The following is a 24,287-nucleotide window of genomic DNA, read 5'->3' as shown; positions in this document are numbered from 1 at the left end:
CATCTGGGAGTCCAGGTCCTGGCTGTTTGTGGGTGAACTTTGACCCTGGTGCCAAGGTACCAGTCACTGAATGGGGTATGGAGCTAGGCCGGTCTGGTTCAAAGCCTGGTCACTGTTTTCCTAGCTGTGTGATCTTGAGCAAATTGCACATCCTCTCTGTGCCTCAGTTGCTTCTCATGTAAACTGATAGTGTCCCTAGTGGGGTAGGCAGCCTTGACCAGGCCCTCAGGATGTGACGAGCTGCCGCTGTTATTATGGTTAATTACAGACCCCACCCCCATTGTACACATTTTCCCCCAGCACGGCCTTTCTGTTGGCGAGACACTGCTGAGCAAACAGTAGCTGCCTTGAATTTTAAATCATCGTGAAGCTGCCAGGCTTGGCACTGTAGGACCAGGAAAAAGCAATTCGGAAACCAGACAGAAAGTAAGCATGGATTTTATTTCCAGTGAGCGCCACTGTCACCCCCGTGAGGGTCAGACAGCCACCTTCTTCCCCTGTCCCACCCCTGTGGGAAGAGTTCTAGTAAGACAGCAGGGGCAATGGGGTTGGTTCCCGCTGTGGTTCTGGGCACAGGCATGTGATGCTGTTCATGGCAGCATGCTCTGGGGGACTCTCAGGTCTGGCTTTTTAGAGGTAGCAATTTAAAAACTCCCTTTGTGGGCTTGTGGCACAGTTGGTAGAGGCCTGGCCTAGCATGCTGGAGGCCCTGGGTTCCATCCCCAGCACTGCTGAAACCAGGGTGGTGCTCCATACACCTGTAATCATGGCAATTGGGAGGTAGAGGCAGAAGGATCAGGGGTTCAAAGTCATCCTGGGCTACCTAGTGAGTTTGAGGCCAGCCTGGGCTACATGAGACTCTTTCTCAAAAGCAAAATGAAATCAAAAGCCCTTCGGAGAGCAGGTGTGTGCACAGGCATTGCTGGTCCATGGAGAGACAACACTCACATATATGCTCTGTGCACCTTGGGTGTCTCCTCAGCCTGGAGGGCATGTTGCCATGGGGGATGGGTCTTTTGGCTGGGCATAACCAGAAACTCCAAATAACTGCTGGTTAGATGCCTGAGAGAGGTAGCAAGTCTAGATCTGGGCAGTCCAATGTACAACGAAGCTGTCAGGAATCCTGTTCCAGCACCAAAGCGGCTGCCGCAGCTGGAGCCACTGCACTTAATCGTCCAAGTCATGGAAGGGAGGCAGAGCAGAGGGTTCCACTCCAAGCATGGTCAGCTCCACTCAGGAGCCCTCGACACGTCACATGCAAGTCTGCTAAGTGGCTTCATCTAGTGAGACTCCGCTGCCTTCATTCGCAAAGAAAGCTGGGCAGTACAGGTTCTTAGCTCAGTCACGGCCATCTGGGTTTCACAGAATCCTGCTGTCAGGGAGAAAGAGCAGTGAAGATGTGTTTAGTGCTGACCAGCACAGTCACGATCTTAAAGGTACAGAAGGCCTTGCCTTTTTTAGACCAAAGTTTTACTGTTTTTCCACAGATCCAAGTCGGTGGGGGGGGGGGCTTGTTAAGCATGCAGAAGGATAGGTGCAGGGGAAAACCTGGTGATGGATGGCCACTGTGACCTTGGAGAGTCTCCCTGTGCACAGAAGGACACCTCATCCCCCTACTTTCCCTGCAATGCTTACAGTTCCTCCCTGCCCGCCACGGTGCAGTACGTTATTCAAGGAGAATCAGAGCTGAGCCCTGGCCGCCTCATCTCTACAGCCCATAGGGAGAAGGGTTCTCTTCCCTCTGTGCTTTGCAGGTGGAGTGAGACTGGGGACCCAGAGGATAAAGATTCGAGGCTCTTGAGGTTGCGGCCCAAGAGTGTGTGAGCTGCTTGGGTTGCTTTTCAGTTTTTCTTACGACAAAGGGAAGTGCATTCATTGCAGGATTTTAGAAAACACGAAGTGGGGTTTTCTCTTGTGGTCCTTTGGAGAGTCCCCTCCGGGGATGTGGTTGTTCAGGAAGATATCTGAATAACAACAAGAATTCAGACTGGGGTTGGTGCAGGCAGGCATCTTCCAGATAGTAGGTACTGTAGGCACTGTGGGTGCAAAGGCCCTGAGGCAGGGCGGCGAGGTGTTTTAGAAATAGCCAGGAGATGCATGCAGCTGCCTTTGGGAGGAATGGAGAAGGAACAGTGGTGGGCAGAACTGGAGAGAGGCACCACTAGCAGTGCTTCGAGGGGCCTGGGATTTGAACTGGATTCTCTATTTACAAGACAGCCATTGGCCAGTTTTAAGTGGGGGGAATCACACGATCTCCTTCATTTTAAGAAGATCCCTCTGGAGGCTGTGGAGGCTTTCCATCTTGTGGATGGAAAGAGGCAGAGAGATTCTCAGTGGGGCTGGTACAGCAGGACTAGAGAGTGGTGGGGTGGCCAAGTCAGGGAGAAGGTGGGCAGTCTAGCGTAAGGACTCTGCCTGTCGATGGACTATGGCTGTGGTTTCCCAGAGTCTCCTGTCTGTCCCCCCACAAAGCTCTTACTAGAACGATTTTATCCCCCAAAGGACATTTGGCAGCATCTCGAGATACCTTGTTTATCATAGTTGGGAAAGATTCATTGGCACCTAATGTGTCAAGAAATGCATGATGCTGCCGAACATCTAAGAGGGTGGTTGGTCCCCAGTGATGAGGCAGAGAAGTCTTTCCAGGCTCTAAGTGTAGATGTGATAATATGCTCCCCCATCTCCCATGGCTTTAAGGTACTCCTCAGAGCTCCATGTGGGACGCTGGACCTTCGATGCTGTACTGCTATGAAATACCATTTTGATGAAGGGATTCCTCCCGCTGGGATCCATGAAGATCTCTTAGGCAAGGCTGAGTTATTTTGGAGTGGAGATTCCATGTCTCTCCTAGCCCAATTGCCCATCACCTTCTGCTGGGGGTTAGCAGTCAGAAATGGGACTTGATGGCCACTTGGCCATGAACTTCCCAGACCACAGAGCAACAAGAATCTCAGCATAAAATGGACCCAGGTGCCTTCTGTCCCCAAACGCCGTGTGAATCACCCTGCAGCATGGCGGTCCCCTCTCTCTCTGCCGGCCTCCGCTGAATGAAGGAGCGAGTGAATGAACTAAGCTGCCTGCAGTGGGGTGGTGACTCATGCCGGCCAGACCCCAGCCTCCATCCCTGGTGAATGAGCGCCAGGCCACAGGGCCGTATAAGAAGCAGCTCCTTGTTCCAGGCTGATGCGATCTGTTGATCTTCCAGTGGCCCCGCCTTGCCAGGTCTGCAACACAAGCCTGTCTAGCCAGCTCCAGTGAGGAGCCGTGCCCTGTGCTGAGCCCTCCAAAAACCCACCCTTTGCAACCCAAGAAATTGGATCTTAAAATCCTAAAATAGAGTACAGAAAGCTACACATCACGTCTGCCTTTCTTCCCCCCTCCTGTGGCAAAAGTGAGTCAGAATTCTTGGTCCGGCTCCAGAGAGACCTGCCAGGTCATTTGGTGTGGGCAGGGGGCAAGGGATGGGGGACAGCTCACCTTAGTGTGTGTGTGTCGGGGGGTGCCAGTTAGTTCAGCCCTGGCTTGCATTTCACAAGTCTTGCCCTCTGCTGCTCCAGCAGTTTGGGAAGAATCTTCCAGCTTTCGTTGCAATGAAAGATGATAGGCCAGCTCTTATGGCTCGCCCAGATGGCCCGTCTTTGGTGAAGCGTTTATGTGGGGCTGGGGGAGGGGCTCTGGCATTGGGGTGGGGGTACAGCTGTCACAGGATACCCTGCAGGTACTAGTCCTTTTCATTAGAGCGTGCTTGAATAATTGCATGGCATTTTCTTTCTGTCTCTATGAAGGGGAAGAGATTGAGAAAGGGTCTTGCTGTGTAGCCTGGGTTGATTTTGAACTCCTGCCTTGGATTCCCAGAGTGCTGTGATCATGGGCGTGGCTTTCGTGGGTTCTGAAAGCTGTCTTCATTCCTCAGTTTCCCCTCCTGGGATGCATTCTTCTTGGATTTTCAGAGCCCAGGCAGCCTATGCAGACAGTTGTCACCTTGTTCCTCCATGCCAAGCCTATGCAAGAGATCAGTAGAGAGCTGCAATTGAAGGGTGCGTCCCCCACCTGTCTGGCTGTCTGGTGACCATGTGGGCCACGGGCATAACTTGGCATCCCCTTTCCCTCACCACTTCCACGAGGCTGCCAAATTGCTGTCTTTTCAACTCAGGCTCAAGGTTGTAAACTTCATTTTTCCAGTCTCAAGTTTGACTCCTCTCCTGACTCCTGGTGTAATTGGCTTGGTATGATACGTCTCTTTCACCGGGAGACACATTCCTGCAGACGGGCCTGAGGAGCAGGGAATTTAGTTAGAGTCTGAAAACGTGGGGACTCTCCCAGACGTGAATAAGCCTCTTTTCTCAGGGCTTTGGGAAGATGAGTCACTCCCTGTATTCGTCAAGAATAGCCACCGCAGTCCCGGGACATGGCTCCACATAGGACCCATCTGCTCAGTCATTCAGCGGTTGCCTGGTGCATGTCTACATGTGCCAGATGCTACTCAAGGCGCTGGGGCGTCGAGATGGACAAGCTTCTATTCTAGGGAAGTGAGCGAATGCATGATGAACAGTTGCTACTGTCAGGAAGGGACTAAGCCTTGAGATGCCGACACCCTCTGCTTTAGCGGGGCTCCTCAGAGCAGGCTCTATGCTCTGCTTAGCTTTCGCTGGTAACTTGGCACAGCTTAGAGTCGTCTGAGGGGAGAACTTCCGTTGAGGCATTGTCTAGATCAGACGGGCCCGTGGGTGTATCTGCTGGCCATTGCCTTGATGCTTAACTGATGTAGGAGGACCCTGCCCACTGTCGGCGGCACCACACCCTAGGTAGGGTCCTGAAGCAGAAACAGGACTGTGAGCTAGCCAGTGACGTCCTCCGTAGTTTCTGCTGTACTTCCTTGACTGTGAGTGAGTTCCTTGGACAGATGCAATGCTGTGTGGACTAGCAAACAGGGTTCTGCCTGCGGGTTCCTGCCTTGACTTCCTGCGGTGGTGAGCTATGGAAGCCTATGAACCCTTTCCTCTCCTGTGTTGCTTTCGGTCAGAGTGTTTTTATCACAGCAGCAGAAAGGGAGCAAGGGATCTCTGGATTTGGGTGAACCCTGAGTGATGATGGATGGAGGAAAGGGGTGGGGAAGATACCAGGCTGTGGGAAGAATATGTACAAAGGCCCCAAGGCAAGAGAGACTCAACCTCTCTTGAAGGATCCTCGAAGAGATCATGTGGCTGGTCCAGGACGTGGGGAGCTGAAGCTGGGGATGGCTGCCAAGACTGGGTCATACAGGCTTCTTTCTATAGGCTGCACCCAGGGCTTGGAATCTCTTCCAAATGCAACTGAAGATCACTGTGTTTTAGAGCTAAGGGACAATCTTCAAGTTCACAGAGAACAGAGAAGATGAGATCAGATAGCCCACAGTCTCCCAGCCATCGGTGGAGGGGTTTGAGCAGAACATCACATGTGTTGTGTGTTGGGTAGGAGCTTCCTACAGACCTCACCAGCTCTTCCCTGAGCCCTTTGATCAGCCCTCCTCACAGATGGAGAAACTGAGGCCAGGAGATGGAAACTGACCTTCCGACCTCAACACTCTGGCAGTCAGGTGCTTGACATAAACTGATTCAGATGGCTACCCAAGAGCTAACGCTTCCTGGACCCCCATGGGCTTTATGCGAGGGGAGGCTCAGGCACCCAAAGCAGCCAGGAAGAGCATGGTTCTGGTTTCCAAACAGCACAAACCCAAGGGCACCCGGAGGTTGGTTTCCAGGAGGCTTGCAGGATAAGCCACCTCTTGGCATGGAGGACAGCTGGTCAAGGGTATAGAGGTGCTCCTCTCCCAATCTGGGGCTGCATCCAGAGACTCCAGGGAACCGTGAGCACTGGAACAGGGGAACGGCCTCTGGCTTGAGCCCCGTGACACTCACAGACCCTGTTTAGGGTCCCCACTGATTGTGGACATGGTGATGGGAAGCAAATCTCGCCACCTCGGCCTCCAGCCCCCGCCTATGCTCACTGCGCAGTGGAATCTGCTTCTAATTTCCGCTAGTGTGAGAGATGTAGAGTGACTTGACTCTTAATTTAGAATGTGAAGAGAAGCCGGCAGGGACTGTTCTCAAGCCCGTGCAGACAATCTCGTTCTCTTTGTCACATTCCTGGCCTTCTTGGGGCCACCAGTCCCTAAGGTCTCCCGCCAGCCTCAGCACGTCCATGGTTGGGGCACCCATTGCGGATTGGGGTGGACACGGTTCCTGTTTCCATTGTATTCTGGGTATGCTGTCACTCCTGCGGGGAACAGGGCAGGTCAGGTACCAGCTGTCCAACCAGCCCGGTCCTGTCCGTGCTGAGTGAGATGCATTGTGGGACACAGTGGTAGCTCTGGCTAGGCCAGTTGTTTGTGGAAAAGGAGAGGCAGGGGAAGCTGCAGTCAGTGGCCACCACCTGCCCCCTCCTGCTGTCCTGGCCACACCTGACCGCTGAGGGGGAGACATGTTGAGGAGGATCCCATGGGACAGCTAAGCTGCCATCCTTGAGGACAATCTCCTCGTGGGGGAGGGGAGGAGATGAAATGAACACACCCTGCCTTGTGGAATGGTGATAGATGTAGGTGGGTGGTGGGTGAGGTGATGCCAAGCAGGTGGGTAGAGAGTGCTGAGGGTGTGGTGCCCTGTGGGGTGGGGTTGAGAGTAGCGAGGGACAGCCAGCCCAGCAGAGGGAGAGGTTACCATGGAGTAACCTCTGGGCGGGAGTGTGCCTGACTTGTTCCAAGATCACTATGGCTGTGGGGAAGGAGGGAGGGTGTGAGGGAGAGGGTCCCACAACCCCCATGTGTGCGTGTGTGCATGTGTGTGTGTCTGCATGTGTGTGTTCCTATGTAGTCAGGTGAGCATTTAAGCCTGAGGACACAGTGAAGTGGTACCCTTCAGGTTGCTGTTAGAAACAGGTTCTTTCATTGGACTGGATCTCGCTGATTAAGCTACGAGAGCTGACCCTGAGCATCCTGGGGATCTGCCCATTTCTCCGTCTCTGGCACTGGGGTCTCCAGTGCTCATCACTACACCTGGATTAAGAGAGCTGACCCTGAGCATCCCGGGGATCTGCCCATTTCTCCGTCTCTGGCACTGGGGTCTCCAGTGCTCATCACTACACCTGGATTAAGAGAGCTGACCCTGAGCATCCCGGGGATCTGCCCATTTCTCCATCTCTGTCACTGGGGTCTCCAGTGCTCATCACTACACCTGGATTTTTTTTAAACAATAAATTCTTGGCATCACACTCAAGTCCTCATGCTTATACGCAGCAAGATTATGGAGCTCTACAAGCTACGACTTAGAAAGTGAGACATCTGCTCTCTAGAGATTCAAGTGGAGCAGCAGGAGGCTCTGTCCCGAGGTAGTGAAAACCATTCTAGCCACCATGGGGTAGCTGACATGGAAAGAGGGTGGCCAGGCAGCTCCTTTGATCGGAGAACAGGGTGGCAGATTTGAGTGGCATTTAGGAAACTAGATGGGCAGGACTCTGAGGTGATCCAGTGGGGGTGAAGGAGAAGAGGCTTCATTAATTGAGCATGTAGCGTTTGTTGGGAGGTTGGAGGAAGAGGGAAGAGTGCCTGGTGTGCATGCGTGTACATGCATGCATGTGAGTATGTGTGTGTGTGTGTGTGTATCTGCCTGCCTGCTTGCCTGTCTGTCTACTCCAGCGTGTGCATGTGAGCTGAGGGTGGAGTAGGGTTAGGGTGGCAGATAAGAGCTTCAACTTTCATATCCAGAATGAAGTTCAGAAGTGGGGTCTGTCTGTGTTGTGGGGTCACGTCCTGCCCACAGGCCCCATGGCCGAAGCCTGGGGGTGCCTCTCCTCCTCCTGCGTGCAAGCTTTGAGGATGATACCATTTTCCTAATAGTCCCGATTCAACATACACACAAAACGCTACTTAACGTTGTTCACGTTTGATTTGAGGCAAATTCAAACCAGTCCCTTTGGCCGGTCGCCAGTTTGAAAACCAACCCCTCGCTTCAGGGCTGAGTCACCCAGCTCCCAGCACAGATGTGGTCCTCGATGGCCGCCAGCACCGGCTGCAACGTCTCAGCCCAATGGCACCGCAAAAGCAATACGAAGGCCCTTGACGGGGGACTCTGGACTTGAGCGTGGATCTTTCCTCAGCCTGACAGTGTGTGCTCTTATCTGCTCTTGATGCTGGGCAGCAATGGAAGGCGCAGGCTCCAGCTACACCCTGGTTCCGCACGTGCTGTGTGGCTGAGCTGGGGGCCCGGTGCAGTCCGTGTCCCTAATGCCCGGGCTTTTCACAGTCACTTCGCATTTTCTGACTCGCCTGCTAGGAGACGTCTTCTCTACACAGCCATTTGGTGCCTCATAAAACAAGATCCTCTGATGAGAGAGAACGAGCGCTCTGTATCGTTAGATGAAATGATATGCAAAACACAACCCCCCCAATGTGGATCCATGTAACTAGGAGAAAGGCCCAGAAGGGCACACATCTCCACCGAGGCAAGAGGAAAGTACTCTAGGCTCCAATGAACAGTGGCCGCTGATTGATAAAACATTGTACGTTTAAAGTTGCCAAGAGGCTGGGTGTGGTGGCACATGCTTGCCTTCCCAGCACTTGGCAGGTAGAGACAGGGGGATTAAGAGTTCAAAGCCAGCCTCGGCTGCAGAGCCAGCCTGGATTATACAAGAGCCAGTCTTGATGTGCAATAGTGGAGGACACCCCTACACTCCACTCACATGCGGCTCCTGCTCCCCAGGATTGTGGGGAGGCATTTCAATGTCACTTTCATCTACAGCAGGGTCACTGCTTTCCCCCAGCCCTGTTCCACCAACAGCTCCTGCAAGCACACGCAGAGTGGCCGTCATCCAGTGCAATGCCTCATTTCCTTGGGTTGGGCTGGGCTGGCTCCTTTAGGAGCTGCCACAGGGAAAAGCTGTGAGCCACTGAGTGCCATGTTTGGTGTGAGGGAGGTGGCACCAGGAGCTGCCATGTCATTGCTGAAGGTGAAAAGCTCCACCACCACATACACAGTAGCCATCAGGACAAGGCGTCTGAGGTCCCCACTACTGTGGAACACAGCCTCCAGTATGTGAGCCACATGGGGAGATGAATGAACGTTGAGCATGTGACTAAATGGGGACATTGTTTAGGGGACATGATAAGAAGTACACAATATCTGGTTCTTAAAAAAAAGAGAGAGAGAAAAGCTTCTCTCAGGTACCCAAGAAACGGCTTAGCAGGTACAGTGCTTGCTTTGCATACAAGACCTGGATTTGATCCCCAGGACCCATGAAAAATAAAATGAGGGTATAGTAGCACCCACTTATAAACACACATACTCACAAATGTACATATACACATGCATGCACACACATGTGCACTTATACACATATATACTCAAATATACCTTTCCATTTAACATGTGTTAATTTTCTTGTGAAACTCTTCCTGTCAAGGCTGGAGACACCCGTGGTGCCCAACTGGCTTCTGAGATCCCTGGGCGTTAGGTGGTTGCTTCTCACAAGGCTGAATGAGTCCTGGGCATAGGTACGACTTGTGGTTTATCTGGAAAAGAGGTGAAAATGTGCATCCAGACAGAGACAGTGACTTGTGCAAAGGCCCTGAGGTCAAAATGATCCATCCTGGTATGCTGAAGCTAAGGGAGAAATCAAAAGCCTGGCAGGATGGAGAGGCAAGGCAGGGGCTGGACTGAGGCTGGGTTTGGGGGGAATTCAGTGACTTCAGGCGGTGGCAGCTAAGTTGGCACTTCAGTCTGAGGCCACAGGAAGTCCTCGGAGGGTTGTAAGCAGGGGAGTGCCCGGATCTGATTTGCATTTTTAAAAGATTACTCAACCACTCTCTGAAAGACCAGAAGAGGCAAGCAGTGTGTTGACAGCCGCCCAAATGAGAGGCAAGGCAATGGCAGCTTGGTTTGGAGTGCCAACAAGGGAGGGGATGGAGTGGCTGGCCTTGATTAGCACATGCCCTCCAGCTGTTCCCCATGTGTCCCTTCCCGGGCACACTTCTGCTCTTGTCACGGGAGGAGGAAGCAGCTCGGCATGAGTGCTCACTGCCGCCCTGCCCGCCTTTCTTCTGGCACCGCGGACAGTGTTTACCACCTCTGGTGAACCAGGGAAGCCAATTAGGAAACACACTTATCTTGGGTCCCCACGCAAATCCCTCATAACAAGAAGGTGATCTCTCGGTGTGGCCTTCCTCCTGTTTGATCCATGCCACCTGAGAGCAGTGGGTGATCTTCAGATGTGTGGCTTTGACTGGGACTTCACCTTTGCTTGAGGCTGCCACACCTGTCAACACTGTGGGCATCAGTCCTGCGGGCAGGTCATCCTCCTGCTCAGCTCTCATGCCTAGCCTGTCTCTGTGCGGCTTCCAGCAGGAGCGCCCGAGCCCTGGTTCCCATAACATTCATTAGGACATGCTCTGGAAAGATGGATGAAGCTGAAGGTCACACTGTCCACTGTGGTGGCTGCTAGCCACATGTGGCCAGAGAACAAACATGTAAAATACGCTGCGTGGGACTCCGAAACTTCTAGCTTTACCCTGTTGCCGTGATAAATGCTCTGACCAAAAGCAAGATCGGGGAGAAAGGGTTTTTTTTCTCAGCCCCCAGGTCACATGTGGCCTGTTATTGAGGGAAGTCAGGGCAGGAGCTTAAAGCGGAAACCTTGGAGGACCACTGCTTGCTGGCACAGGCTCCTGCCTACCTGGAGGACCACTGCTTGCTGGCACAGGCTCCTGCCTACCTGGAGGAGCACTGCGTGCTGGCACAGGCCCATGCCTACCTGGAGGACCACTGCGTGCTGGCACAGGCTCCTGCCTACCTGGAGGACCACTGCTTGCTGGCACAGGCTCCTGCCTACCTGGCTTTCTTACATAGTCCACAATCACCTGCCTAAGGAACAGTGGTGCCCGTAGGAGGCTGAGTCCTCCTACATCCATTAACAGTAAAGATAACCCCCATAGGCCTGCCCAAAGCCGATTAGACCTGGCATCCCTTCAACTGAGACTCGCTTGACTCCAGGCTGTGTCCACCGTGATAGTGGATGTGTGTGACTGGTGGCTCTGCACGGAGCAGGGTCATTCTAGGTCATGCCCATCACCTGAAAGCCTTTCTTTGTTTTGTTGGTTTGTTTGTTTTTGTATTTTGTTTTAGTTGGTTGGTTGGAAAGTGACCAAGGCAACTGTACCAAAGTTCTGTGGAACTTGTCCCTTGTCATAGGTTCTTCGGTTTGCAAATATAGGGACAGAGGGACCTAATGATCAAAGAGGATGCTGGGAAGTGGCTGGAACTCAGGGCCAGGTTCTCAGCTCCATGTGTCTTTGTCTTTTGTTATTTGGTGAATACTTAATCATATGTTCTTCTTGTGCCATGGGGTGTGAAGTCACTGTCCTCTTTGGTCACCTCTGCGGTCTTGGACTCTTCCTCTTCCTTCATGGGAGTCACAGTGTAGTCGGTGTGGAGAGTATCGTCCACACCCTTCTCTCTTGCATCTGTGAATGTGTAAATAGAAAGAAATGTTTTGTATTGTTTGATAGATTGTAGGGTTTTACACATTTTTCTCTTAAAAAGTGAAACAATACATTTATTTACAAACTACAGCTTTCTTGTGAATGTTGGGGGGAAACCATGCGAGCTGTGGGTCTGGGGAGCAACTCAGATAATCAGGGTTGGCAGCCAGCACCTTTGCCCACAGGGTCCTCTGTCTGGCCCCACTCCCCACCCCTAACAACATAGATTAGATCTTTTGGGGTCAGTCCATAGAATACATGCTTTTTGATCTGCTGTGTTACCTTGTCTGTTCTCTGTCTGCATGGGGCTCTTCAGGCTGTATAATGATGGGTGCATTGCTGGGTTATAGGACGTTTGTTGTCAAATTTGTCTGCTTCAACTCCAAAGCTCTTTAAAAAAAAATTTCGAGACAGACTTACTCTGTGTAGCCCTGGTTGTCCTAGAACTAGCTCTGTAGACCAGGCCTCACACTCAAACTCAGAGATCCGCCTGCCTCTGCCTTCTTAGTGCTGGGATTAAAGGCGTGCACCATCACCATCCAGTGTAGTCTAGGGCATCTGTTAGAGGTGGGACCCAGTCTCATCCTCCTTCTCTATGGATGTTTTCAAGAGTCTTTACCTCACAGGCTGACCTTTTGCCTGTTAAGCGTGACATGCACTTTCTTCTGGTCCTTAATTAGTTTTGACTTGATCAATTGCACTGTTGTCTTGCTCTTTCTTTTTGAAAAGTATAAAATCAGTCTATGCTAACTGCAATATTGTCCTGTGAAAAGTGAATTATGTCTATAGACCTTCTTAGGTGACCTTGGTGACCTTTGTCAACAAGAGCTGTGTGTACCTGTCTCCAGGTCCCTTCCTTCTCCCTCCTCTCTCCTCCCTCTCCCTCTCTCCCTCTCCCTCTCTCCCTCTCCCTTTCTCTGCCTTCCAGAGGCAGGATTTTTCTGTGCGGCCCTGGCTGTCCTGGAACTCACTCTGTAGAGCAGGTCAGGTCTAGAACTCACAGAGATAGATCCAACTGTCTCTTTGCTCCCTGAGTGCTGGAATCAAAGGCATGTGCCACCACCGCCTCTCTTGGTGATCACTAGAGTTGTGCTTTTCCTGTCTGTCTGTTTCTCTGCAATCACCAGAGTTTTACCTTTCCTCTGTCTGTCTGTCTCTCTGTAATCACTGGCATTGTACCTTTCCTCTGTCTGTCTGTCTGTCTGTCTGTCTGTCTGTCCGTCCGTCCGTCTGTCTCTCTGTAATCACCAGAGTTTTACTTTTCCTCTGTCTGTCTGTCTGAATCTCTATAATCACCAGAGTTTTACTTTTCCTCTGTCTGTCTGTCCGTCTCTCTATAATCACCAGAGTTTTACTTTTTCTCTGTCTGTCCGTCCATCCGTCTGTCTCTCTGTAATCACCAGAGTTTTACTTTTCCTCTGTCTGTCTGTCTCTCTCGACAGTCACTGGACTTATGCTTTCATCGTATTTATTCTTAGGATGCTCGGTTCTTCTCTAGCATTTTATTTTTATTTGCTTGTGTTGATTGCACACACTAGTTGGTTTCATCATGGCATCTTTACAGCTAAACAGTGTATTTTTATCCCATCCACCCTCGCTAGCTCATCCTGCTTCTCTTCCCACTTAGTCCCCTCCTGCTTTCACATCTCTTTATTTACTTTGACAATCCTGTGTCATTAGTGCTGTGTACATGGAACAAGGGCACCTTATAGTGTCTACACCTCTGAAGAATGTCCTTCCTTCCCCAGCTACCGTTAACCTCCTGCAGATACTCAGAGAGGGCCTGCCCTCATGAATCCAGCCCCAATAACTGCCTTTACCTGGCAATGGATCCTGAGGGTGGTTGGCGGGAGGGTCTGCAGGTTGTTTCTGTTCCCATTTTCCCAGCCCTTTGCCAGTGACTAAGTACCCATCTATATTGTTTCTTGTGGCTGCTTAGAAGACACACATGCGTACACACGTATATATATGAGTATTTTGCCTGTATTACAATTGTGCACCACATATGTACCCAGTGCCTGTGGGAGCCAGAAAAAGGCGTGGGATTCCTTGGAACTGGAGTTACAGTTGGTTGTGAACCTCCATATGGGTGCTGGGAATCCCACCCGGGTCCTCTGTAAGAACAGCCAGCACCTGTAACGGCTGAGCCCTCTCTCCAGCTCCTTAGCATCCATTTTAGAGGAGATCCCTACAACTTATTTGAGCAGTTGCTCTGGGTGGACACCAAGGCAGCTTCTGGCCATACGCCCATCCAGGTCACACAGCAGCCCTACACTCTTCCACTCCATGTGCTTCTCTGATCGTCTCTGGTGGTCAGACTAAAGAAGTCTCACCTGCCCTCCACCCCGAAAAAAAAGATTGTTTTCTTTTTTCCTTCCTTAGCTCCACGGCTACATGGAGAACAAGCCCCTGGGACTTCAGATCTTCATTGGGACAGCCGATGAGAGAATCCTTAAGCCGCACGCCTTCTATCAAGTACACAGGATCACGGGCAAAACCGTTACCACCACCAGCTATGAGAAGATTGTGGGCAACACCAAGGTCCTGGAAATCCCCCTGGAGCCAAAGAACAACATGAGGGCCACGTAAGGCTGGGGCAGTGGTGGGGCTTCCTGGGAAAGTGAGCAGGGCCTGAGTGATAGGATTGGGGCATCTCTGAGGGTACTGCCACAGCCGCTGCTGGGCCTGTCCAATCTTGGAACCGTCCATCTGCGTGGTGGCCCACACCTGTAGCCCTGGCACCCCACACCTGTAGCCCTGGCACCCCACACCTGTAGCCCTGGCACCCCACACCTGTAGCCCTGGCACCCCACACCAAGGAGCGTGCATGGGGGCTAAAAGCTCTGGAGTTTGTAGGTAAAACCATCTTCCGCTACATATTGAGTCCCAGCCCAGCCTCTCTCAAAAATCAAAACAAAGACTAAGACTGATGGGACCTAAAGAAAATTTTCAGTGACAACACAGAAGGTCATGCATGTAGCATTTCCACCACACGGCACATACGTGTCAGCATCAAAGAACCTTTTATGAGGAAGTAAGCTCATGCCTACAGGAAGGCTGTGGGAGGTAGGGTACATGACCCTGGGCACTGGTCATGTTGTCCCCCATTGCTAATAGGTCCACATTCCCTTCTTTCTTCTGTCTCACGCCATAGCCCTGGGTCCTTCGAGAGATGGTCAACAGTGCCCTTGGCTTTTACAGATCTTGCTGGGCGTTTCCAAAGAGCAAGGGTGCTTTCTTGTTTGCTGAATTCAAGAGACCCTGGTACTCTGATATTTGTGGAGTAGCCCTGGCCAGTTCTACCAGCTGCCTACTTGAGTTTTCCCAGTGCTTTTGAGAACAAAAGCATTGATGAGAAAAATTTCCCTAAAGAAACCATCTCCACTCAGGAGATTTTCTGAGTGCTCTGTAAAAAAAAAAAATTCTTTTTTAAAAATCCAACCTCTTGGCATGGCGTTCTGGTTGTCACTAACCCAGGGGGATATGCAGTTCCCCGCTGTGACCACCTTAGGCGGGTTTGTGGGTGATCTTTTCTGCTCAGTGACCCGGTCTCCCCTCTGTGCAGCATCGACTGTGCCGGCATCCTGAAGCTTCGGAACGCCGACATCGAGCTGCGGAAGGGCGAGACAGACATCGGCAGGAAGAACACGCGAGTGCGCCTGGTGTTCCGCGTGCACGTCCCGGAACCCAGTGGCCGCATCATTTCCCTGCAGGCGGCATCCAACCCCATTGAGTGCTGTAAGTCAGACCTCAGGGCTGGGTCTTTCTGGCGAAAGGGGCCGTACATGAGCGTCCCCGGGAATTCATTGCAAGAATGTACAGTTAGTTGGTCTGTGGTGACCAGAGGCAGAAACTGTACCCACGAAGTATTGGTCTCTGCTTCTATTTGCTTTTGTGGAGACTTCTGTGGCCTCATGGGAAATAAAAAATAAGGACAGATAATGGGAGCTGGAGGCTTTGATTAGTTTAGCTATTGCTTTGGTCTTCTGAAATATGGGTACATTTGCAATTAAATTTCTGGAACACACACCCCCTTCTTTCTTTTCATCCCTCCCTCCACTCAGTGAGACTCGCAGTAGCACGGCATTGGCTCTGAGCTGTGGCCCTGCAGATGCTGTGGGAAGCATCTGGCCCTGTGAAGGCTTGGGTCACTGACTGGGGCTGTTACACCCATTTCACAGGTTAGAAGACTGAGTATTCAGTGCCTGTGCCCGGAAGAAGCAGGGCCAGGACTAGAACTCCAGAGCCTTGCAGACAGTAGTGGTTCTCCAGCTTTCCACCTGTCCCTGGAGTCGAGGTCAGGGGTCATGGCAAGTGTTGGGCATCTACAGAGCAGCAAGATTTTCTCTGTGCTCAAGAATCTTAAGAGTCTAGTAGGGATAAGGCCCCGCCCCCAAAGATGGTTGTAAAGTTAGAGAAAAATTTCAAACCTGGCATGAAGTTCTGAAGAATTTTCCTTGGGAAAGATGCTGAGCACACGGCAGAGGTCTTCCAGGCTTCACATGTGCATGTGTGTCCACGTGTCTGCAGTACTGGGGACTGAACCCAGAACCTCATACATGCTGGGATGTGCTCTTCCGCCAAGTTACCTCATCAATAGTTTTTTAAAAATTTGTTTGTTTTTGTTTTTGCTTTTTCTTCAAGGCACGGTTTCTAGTCTTAGCTATCCTGGAACTTGTTTTATAGACCAGGGTGGCCTTGAACTCATAGAGATCCACCTGCTTCTGCCTCCCTAGTGCTGGGGTTAAAGGTGTGCACCACCATCGCCTGGCTCATCTGCAACACTTTTAAACCATTTTTTTTTTTTGATGAAGAGCTGGTCTTGCTAAATTGCTCCAGCTGGATTTGAACTCTCAATCCTCTTGCCTCCTCTTCCTGAGCAGCTGGGATTATAGGTCTACACCACGGAGCCAGATATCTGTTACGTTTTTGAAAGTTTAGCCATTCTTTTAAGAAGAAGAAAGGAAAGGAAAGGAAACATTATTTCAGGGATTAAAAACTGTTTATTTGGCTCTTCCGGTCTGTCTTTAAGGTAATTTTATGTTATAATCGTGTTTCACGTTAAATTGCTTTCAGGACCATCTCATTTGTTATTTTACTGGGTGTGGTCATAGCTGACTTTGCTGATCTATGTCAGTTTCCTACAGAGGCCAGGGAGATGGTGGAAATGAGAGAAGTAGCTGAGAGCAGATAGCGGGGTGCAGTGGAGACTGGGGACCAGAGGGTACCCGGACCTTCTCAGTAGGCATCGTGAACTGACAGCAGCCCGTGTTCTCACATGGCAGCATGGTCTGTATGGCCAATACTGATGCTAAGAGATTAACTGGAACAAAAACGTTTCCTCACTTAGAAACGGCAACCGGGGAAGGTAGGCCGAGGCTCAAACGTAGACTCTGCCCTTAGCGTGCAGGAAGCCCTGGCTCTGGCTTCCCAGAACGCTCACATGCAGAATTGATTAAAAATGGCAGTAAATCCAAGAGACTCAGAGGGCCAGGCAGAACCTTCGAGAGGCTTCTACTTATCTGGGTGGTCTTGAGTTGTGAACAAACAGACGGAGAGTGTGGGGCCTTGTGGTACAAGGAAGCACAGAAGAACTGACCACCAGGGCCGGAAGCAAGGTCAGAGGGCCTGGGCAGTACTAATGGAAACCAGGAAAGGGCCCGCGGAAGCGTGTGGCTCAGCCAGGCAAAGCTAGGGTGCTGGGAGCCTGTAATCAGAGTTGGGAGACAAGAGCCACCAGCAGGGAAGGAGAGACGCAGGGTGACAGCCACCCTCTCACTGCTGTCCTCAGGAGTGCCCCTATCCTGTTTGGTTTCGAATGTCTCAGGATTGTTCTAGAAGGAAACACAGACTCCTTCGTGATTTTTGGAGGCGTTGAGCAGACAGGGCTCTCCTCTTTCAGGCCAGCAGTTCACCCTTAGGGCCGGACTGTGGTTGGCTGCATGGTAGGGGACAGAGGATGTCTGTCAGTCCCCTGCCTCCTTCTCTGGGCTCCTCAAGCCAGTGTGTCTGATGTCTCCCTGAGGTCTTCAGGAGCATCGCGAACCACACGTGCCTTCAGCAAAATTGTTAACACATCTGAAAACCCTGAGCCTTGCAAATCTGTTAGTTCCTCACTGGGGTCAGCCACCTCATCTTCCTCTTCCTGACAGATGAGGAGACCCAGCCTTTCTTGGTAATGTGATACACCATTTTACTCAGTAGCAAAGTTGGAGTTCCAAACTTTCCAGTTCCATGAAATACCTTCTTTTGGCTTTTATAATGCAGTTTTTCTGGTGAAGCCACCACCCTCAGCTGCTGGCCAGCCGCTGTCCCTCACTTCTAGTCCCCTGTTGGTTTTTATTGCCTGCTTTGTTCTGTTCTAGAGCCATGCAAAGGCGCTCCATACCTGTTAGCTTGATTGATTGGCTCAGTTTATAGCCTGTAGGGAGATAATGAATACATATTGACAATTAGTGACTCACACCTGTAGACACAGAGTGGGGAGGATAAATATTTATTGTCTAATTGACTTTACACTGTTGGGGAGGATGAGCTGGGAAGAAAAACAGAGTGGGCCGGCCCCTATTTACAAGGCTAACTTATTTATTTTGGAAAGGCAAACCCGTGTCCTAGTTCAAACAAGAACATGTTTGTGAACATGCCGATGGATGCCACTGTTCTTACAGTGGGCTTGCGCCTTTGAGGTCCTTCCTGCCGACCCCAGCCTTGGGAGCCACAGCTCCCTGCTGCACAGCCTGGTACCTGTGTTTCTCAGCATCCAGGCACTTCCCAGACTGCCCTGCGGTCTCAGCTGTGATTCCACAGCAAGGGAAAGTGTGACTTTGCCCTTGGGCTGTCTGAGCTGTTGCCATGCAGCGGCTTCCGCCTCAGGCATTTCTGCTTCCTAGACGTGGGGCCAGAAGCCTGCCAGGGGGTAACTGCTGGGTCGGAGGACCACACCTCACACATATCTTGGAGTTGCTCTCTGCGCGTGCATGGCTCAGGTTTCTGCCTCCATCTCCTTGGGCTCCTGTCTATATCCGCTGGTGTCCTCAGCTCTGTCATTGATTAGGGCTCAGGCCCCACCCGAGATCTGGTCTCACCCAATTTTTAACTTGCTCACGTGCAAAGACCCTACTTCCAAATAAACCCATTCTGGGTTGTCAGGTGGGGTCTGAGGTAGAGGTGGGGTGGGCACTGTTTAGCCCGTTCTGATGTAGTCCTCTGTAGTAATAAGGGCGGCGGCAGGACTGCGTCCCCAAACACCCCAGCCGCTTGCCCTGCCCGGCTAGCTTATGACCCGAAATAATTACACAGACACTGTATTCATTTAAACACTGCTCTGGCCCATTTCTAATCATCTGTGTAGCGCCCCTAGGTGCGCTTACCGGGAAGATTCTAGCCTAAGTCCATCCTGGGTCGGAGCTGGGGCATGGTGTGCGTCTTCCCTGGAGCAGGCAGCATGGCGTCTCTCCTGCGTCTGCTCCGGAGAGCGGAGCTGTGGAGTCTGACCTCACTTCCTCTTCCTCCCGGCATTCTGTTCTGTTTACTCCACCCACCTAAGGGTGGGCCTATCCAATGGGCCTAGCAGTTTCTTTATTGCTTAACCAAGGAAATCAACAGATTGATATATGACACTCCCCCATCACTTCCCCTTTTTCTGTTTAAACAAAAAAGAAAGGCTTTAACTTTAACATAGCAAAATTACATATAACAAAACAGTTATCAAGTAAAAGTTACATCAGAAACATTTATACATATAACAAAATTGACCTTAAATCTCTATAAATAAAGCAAAATCTATACTAATGCAAATTATTCATACCTATATCAGTCCTCCACTTCCGGACGCTCCAGAGTTTCCAAAGGGCTTAGTCTTCCTCCCCTTCTCTTGGTTTGTTTGCTGACTGTTCCACTCAGGCAGGTGCTCAGGCTTGACCCAAATGTAGGTCAAAAACACATGTACCTGTGCATACACACACACGTACACAAACAGCACACATATGCATGCACAAATAACACACATAACATACACACACAAATAACACATGCATGTATGTATATTCACATACACATATAAATGATATGAATGCACAAACATATGTATAAAGACCACATATACTTAATACACACATGTGCATGCACATACATAACACATGTATGCTTGTACATGTGTATTTATACATATGCACACAGTGCACTCATATATACATGCACATACATATACACACATATACATATTTTCATGTATATATGCATGCATACACATAAATACATATATGTATGTGTGCAATACTTTCACACACACATACACATGCACACACAAGCACACATAAATATATATGTATACACATTAATATAAGCATTTACATGTATACATATGCACACATAAAATACATAAACATTTACATGTGCACACAGAAGCACACACATATACACTCTGTCACCATTTAGGATATGATCTTAGAATAGAGGCTTTTAGGGAGCCCCCAAGTGTCGGAAGTAGGGCATAGAGAACTTGTGAACTTCCTCCCTCCCTCCCTCTGCGTGGTTAGCTAACTCTTTACTCACAGCCTCCTAGTGGAGAAAGTGTCCCTGAGCCCAGAAGGCCTCAGATCCCTCTTTGAGCACTGACCACCACACTCCTAATGTCCTTCTAGCAAGACCAGGCAGGTGTTTTGGGGACCTGTCATTAGGAGTGGTCTAGGACATTAAGGAAGGGACGATGCCTCCAGAAACTTCCCAGTGGGTCATGAGGCGAGAGGCAGTGTCTGCAGGTGCCTGCAGCTGGGCCCACGCAACCCTTGCAGAGCCGCCTGTGACCCACTAAGGCTCTACCCAAGACCTGTGGGTTCTCTCCAGGACCTGCGGATTCTTCCCCACAACCACATTGCAGGAAACGCCTAAAGCAATTGTGCGCCAGGCCCTACCCACCCAGGGCGCAACGCGAATTCAGAATTGACTTTGCTCCTTTTGCAGAGTGGGAGGGAGGTGTGGCCTTATCTCTTTGACATATGCATTTCCATTGAGGTATAATTATGAAACAGTAGGTTACACAGAAGAGTCATATAGTTGAGTGACTCTTGGCAATGGCAGAGACCCTCGTCACCACCATTCCAACCGAAATGCAGAGCACTTGGGCCCGTCAGGTCCCCCTCAGCCCCTCAGCTGCTGCTCCTCACCAGGCCGCACAGAGAGGAAGTCACAGATTTGCTACCTGTCCCAGGTCTGTGACTTTGTAGAGGAGAATCAACATGCAGACTGTGTGCTTTGGGTTCTGCTGTTTTCTCCCAGTATTTTTTTTTTTCCCTGAGCCTGTTTCTGTTGCTTAACTCAACCGTTTGTCCTCACGGGTGGCTGAGCGGTGTTCAGTTGTAGGAATACAATGGCTTAGTTATCAGTGATGGGTACTGGCCTGTCCCACAGTGTGGGTGTTAGGGTAAATATGTCAGCATTCTTTGGTGGACAAAGACTTTTGTTTTTCCTGTAAATGTCCTGAGACAGTGCTGCTGGATCCTTGGTTATCACACATTCTTGCATATGTATATTTTATTTCCCATTGCAGGGTAATCGAGTGTCGCCTTTGAGGCCCTGTATAGAAAGAACAAGCAATTTACAACCTGGGAGAGGGCACACAGGCCAGGCCTTTGTCAGCCTCTGCTGCCCAAGAGACTTGTCAGCTGTGACATAAGGTCACTTTGAATGACGCCAGGGCCACAGGAGGGTGAGGAGAGATCGAAATGGTAGTTAGGAATCTGTTCAGGACCCAAAGGCCTGGGTTCAAATCTAGCCTCTGCCATTTACTGACCCTTCAGTCTCAGAAAGTTACTTAATGGTCCATGCCTCAGTTTTCCTATCTGTAAAATAGGAGTAAGTATAGTATCCCCACTTGCAGGGATATGGTTAAGTGAATGTGTATGGCATAATAGCATAACTGTAATCACAGCTGTGACCCCCCACCCCATGATGGCCCAGGGTGGACAGGTCACCTGTGACAGTCCCTGTAGCCTTATGAAGCAGACTTAACCACGCCTCTGGCTGTTGCCACATCATCACAGGGAGAGCATAGCCTGGGAAACAGCAGGTGCACATGAGACTTCAGCAAACAAGAGTCACCACAGGGAAGCTCAATGGTCACACAGTCTGTCACTCAGCAGAAACCAGGTTACCAGCTGGGGGAGGAGTGGACGAGGAGTTGCCAAGAGAACTGATCTGCTGGGAGCCTGGACCCGGGTGGCTTTCCTGCTGACACACACACACACACACACACACACACACACACACGTCCTTTCCTGATCCAACCACCTGGGAACAGGCAGGCAGAGCCACCCTTGACAGACTGTCCCCAGTGTGCCCATGGACTTGCGTGTGCCAGCCCCTCTCTAGCCTAGCCTCATCCCGTGGGCCTTTTGCTTCCTCATCCAGGAATATTGAGACATATTTGTTGAGCGATGCCATGTACCAGTGAGTCAGGCAGGCCTGATCCTCGGAGCCCATCCTCTCAAAGACTGAGGTCCGGAAAGCCTGACTGCTTACTGCACCCCTAGCTTACATAGGAAGGGGCTAAAGCCCTGGCTCTCCTCACCGTCTCAGTGACTGGGGAACCCATCCATCACCTAGGGTTCATTCAACCTCTAGGGAGAATCTTGTTGACTATAGAGATGTTTGAGAATGTTCATGGCACTGGAAAGAGAAAAATCAAGGTCAGGCCAGGAAGTAAAAAGAACAGAGTGTGGTCTCCAGCAGGTGCCGTGTGGATGGGATGATCAGGTAGGAACCTCCCTGTACGTTAAGTGTGGTCCCCTTTCTATATGAAGAGGCTGAGACCTCTAAGGTCACATGGTCACACGGTCACCACTAGAGCAGAACCTTCAGGGAAGATGTAGCGAATGGTCACACTGAACAGTGGATACAACCGCTCCTTCTGGCCCAGCCTAGGTCTGCTATTTGAAGAGGGGGCCCTGGGGTACCATAATCAGGGGAGGCCAGTTTGGGCTGGTTGACCATCGCTGGAGAGACGAGGCACCTCCGGCCTGTGTTTTCCACAGGGTCCTTCTCCCAGTGGCTCAATCTGAGTCCTTCAGTCTGGGTCCAAACCCTTTTCATCTGCCTCTCTTACCCACAGCCTTTCAAGTGTGTCCCTTGACACAATGTCCTCCACTCTGCTCTCTGGGCTCATGACATTTAGCAATCAGAGTAAATGCCATTGGCACCATGGAAAGGCCCAGAGGGATGGAGTAGTTTCCTGAGGGCCCAATGGTAGATGCCATCAGGCTGGACCTGGAACTCTGTAGACATATTGCAGCATCCTCATACTGACAAAGGACCCTCGTCTCTTAGTGCTATGTGCATCGTAGTCTAGAAAAACATATTTATAACATGCCAGGACCTGAGGTCCCCTCTGTGGTAGTGATTGCCCCATTCTGAGAGAATCCTGGCTCTGCAGAGACACCTTCCCCCAGCCAGCCTTTCCTGTCTCCCTCCAGAGAGAGGCTCCTGGGCAGAGCGTGGTCTTGGCCGCTCAACCCTGTAGGCGTGGGAATAGACCCGTGAATTTTCCCTCAAGAGCTCTGAGGTGTTCAGTGCCTGGCTGCAGGTCAGCCCTGGCACCTGGGAAAGTGAACCAGTGTGCCTGGTGAATTCAGAACTCATAAAAATATGGGACCCCGAGACAATTTATGAGGTGCCAGAAACCAGAGGGAGCAGCACCGAGGGCCTGAGGCCACTTGGAAGCTTAAACAGGAGCCTGGGTCTGGATTGTCCCCAAGATGGAGCCAATTCATAAGGATGGATTTGAACCTAGGCAGCATTTGGTGAGAGAACTATAGTCAGGAGTATTTGGATGGCTTGGAATCTTTAAATAGCTGAACGGGAGCTTCAGGGGCCGATGGGAACCCCTGGGAGAAAGCCCAGGAAACCTAGGACTTCTTGAGAGCCCTCTTTGGTCCTACATGCTGCTCCAATTAGCAGTAGTAGCTGGTGGAAGTTGCATCAGGCAGAACTGCGGGCCTCAGGAGGGCTGTTCTGGCTGCCACTCACCTCTCCTTGGTTTCTCTTTCGGAGGCCAATTGGACTGCTTTGCTTTGTTGAGGGGTTCTCCAAGGCCTGGGGTACTGCTTGGAAGGAGATCCCCATGTCCTCTGCCACGTGGAACGTGAAGCACGTGTGAGAAGCCATGTGAGAAGACGGGTAAAATGCACGCTTCTGGTCTCGACCTGAGATATGTAGATGCAGGGACCCCAGGGAGTACCAGGTGGGGGCTTCTCTGGAGTTCCATTAAGCACCGCCTCAACCTTATGCCTCTGCAGATCCGGGGAGGCCCCTTTAAGAAGCCCCAGTGCTTAGAGTCAGCCAACCTGCCATAGGGTCTCGGGAGCCTCTGAGGAGCATCGGAGACCGTGGGTGTGAACAGAACACATGGACGGCACCACACTGGTGTCTCCTGGGAAGCTGCACCCTGAGCCCACACTGAGCTCAGCACTGAACGTTCCTGCGTGCTGAGCATGCGCGGAACAAATATCGCTCACCCCGTAGAGGGACTCATTGTACCAAACAGCAGACAGCAGTACATACTGCAGCTTATTAAGAGGTTATCACATACTGCCACGGGCCACATCCTGGTCACACTAAATGTGTCCTTTCACGCCTGATTCCTTTTATATGGGACAGCACTGTCAAGGCGCCAGGGCTCTGCTCCCTTTTCTGGCTGGATAATATTCTGAAAGGGCACAACACCATTTGCTCCTGCACGGACCCACCCTGGACATGATGGCTGGGATGAGTTTGCCAGCTGGGCTCT

At 51.0% G+C, this 24,287-nt stretch overlaps 1 protein-coding gene across 4 annotated transcripts in view; it reads left to right on the top strand.

The window, feature by feature from the left end:
- The window catches only part of Nfatc2 (nuclear factor of activated T cells 2), a 111,126-nt gene that overhangs the window by 39,649 nt on the left and 47,190 nt on the right, over positions 1-24,287 (top strand). For all 4 annotated transcript variants that reach the window (XR_012909740.1, XM_075963160.1, XM_075963159.1 and 1 more), the window contains exons 4-5: positions 13,889-14,091; positions 15,072-15,244. Coding sequence is in view for 3 of the 4 variants with exons in the window: in XM_075963160.1 (XP_075819275.1) it covers positions 13,889-14,091; positions 15,072-15,244 (376 nt within the window). In the remaining variant the exon portion in view is untranslated. The remainder of the gene's footprint in view (positions 1-13,888; positions 14,092-15,071; positions 15,245-24,287) is intronic.

Source organism: Microtus pennsylvanicus, chromosome 2 (assembly GCF_037038515.1).
Source record: "Microtus pennsylvanicus isolate mMicPen1 chromosome 2, mMicPen1.hap1, whole genome shotgun sequence".
In the NCBI taxonomy this organism is placed as follows: Eukaryota; Metazoa; Chordata; class Mammalia; order Rodentia; family Cricetidae; genus Microtus; species Microtus pennsylvanicus.
This window is presented reverse-complemented; position numbering and strand designations above follow the sequence as displayed.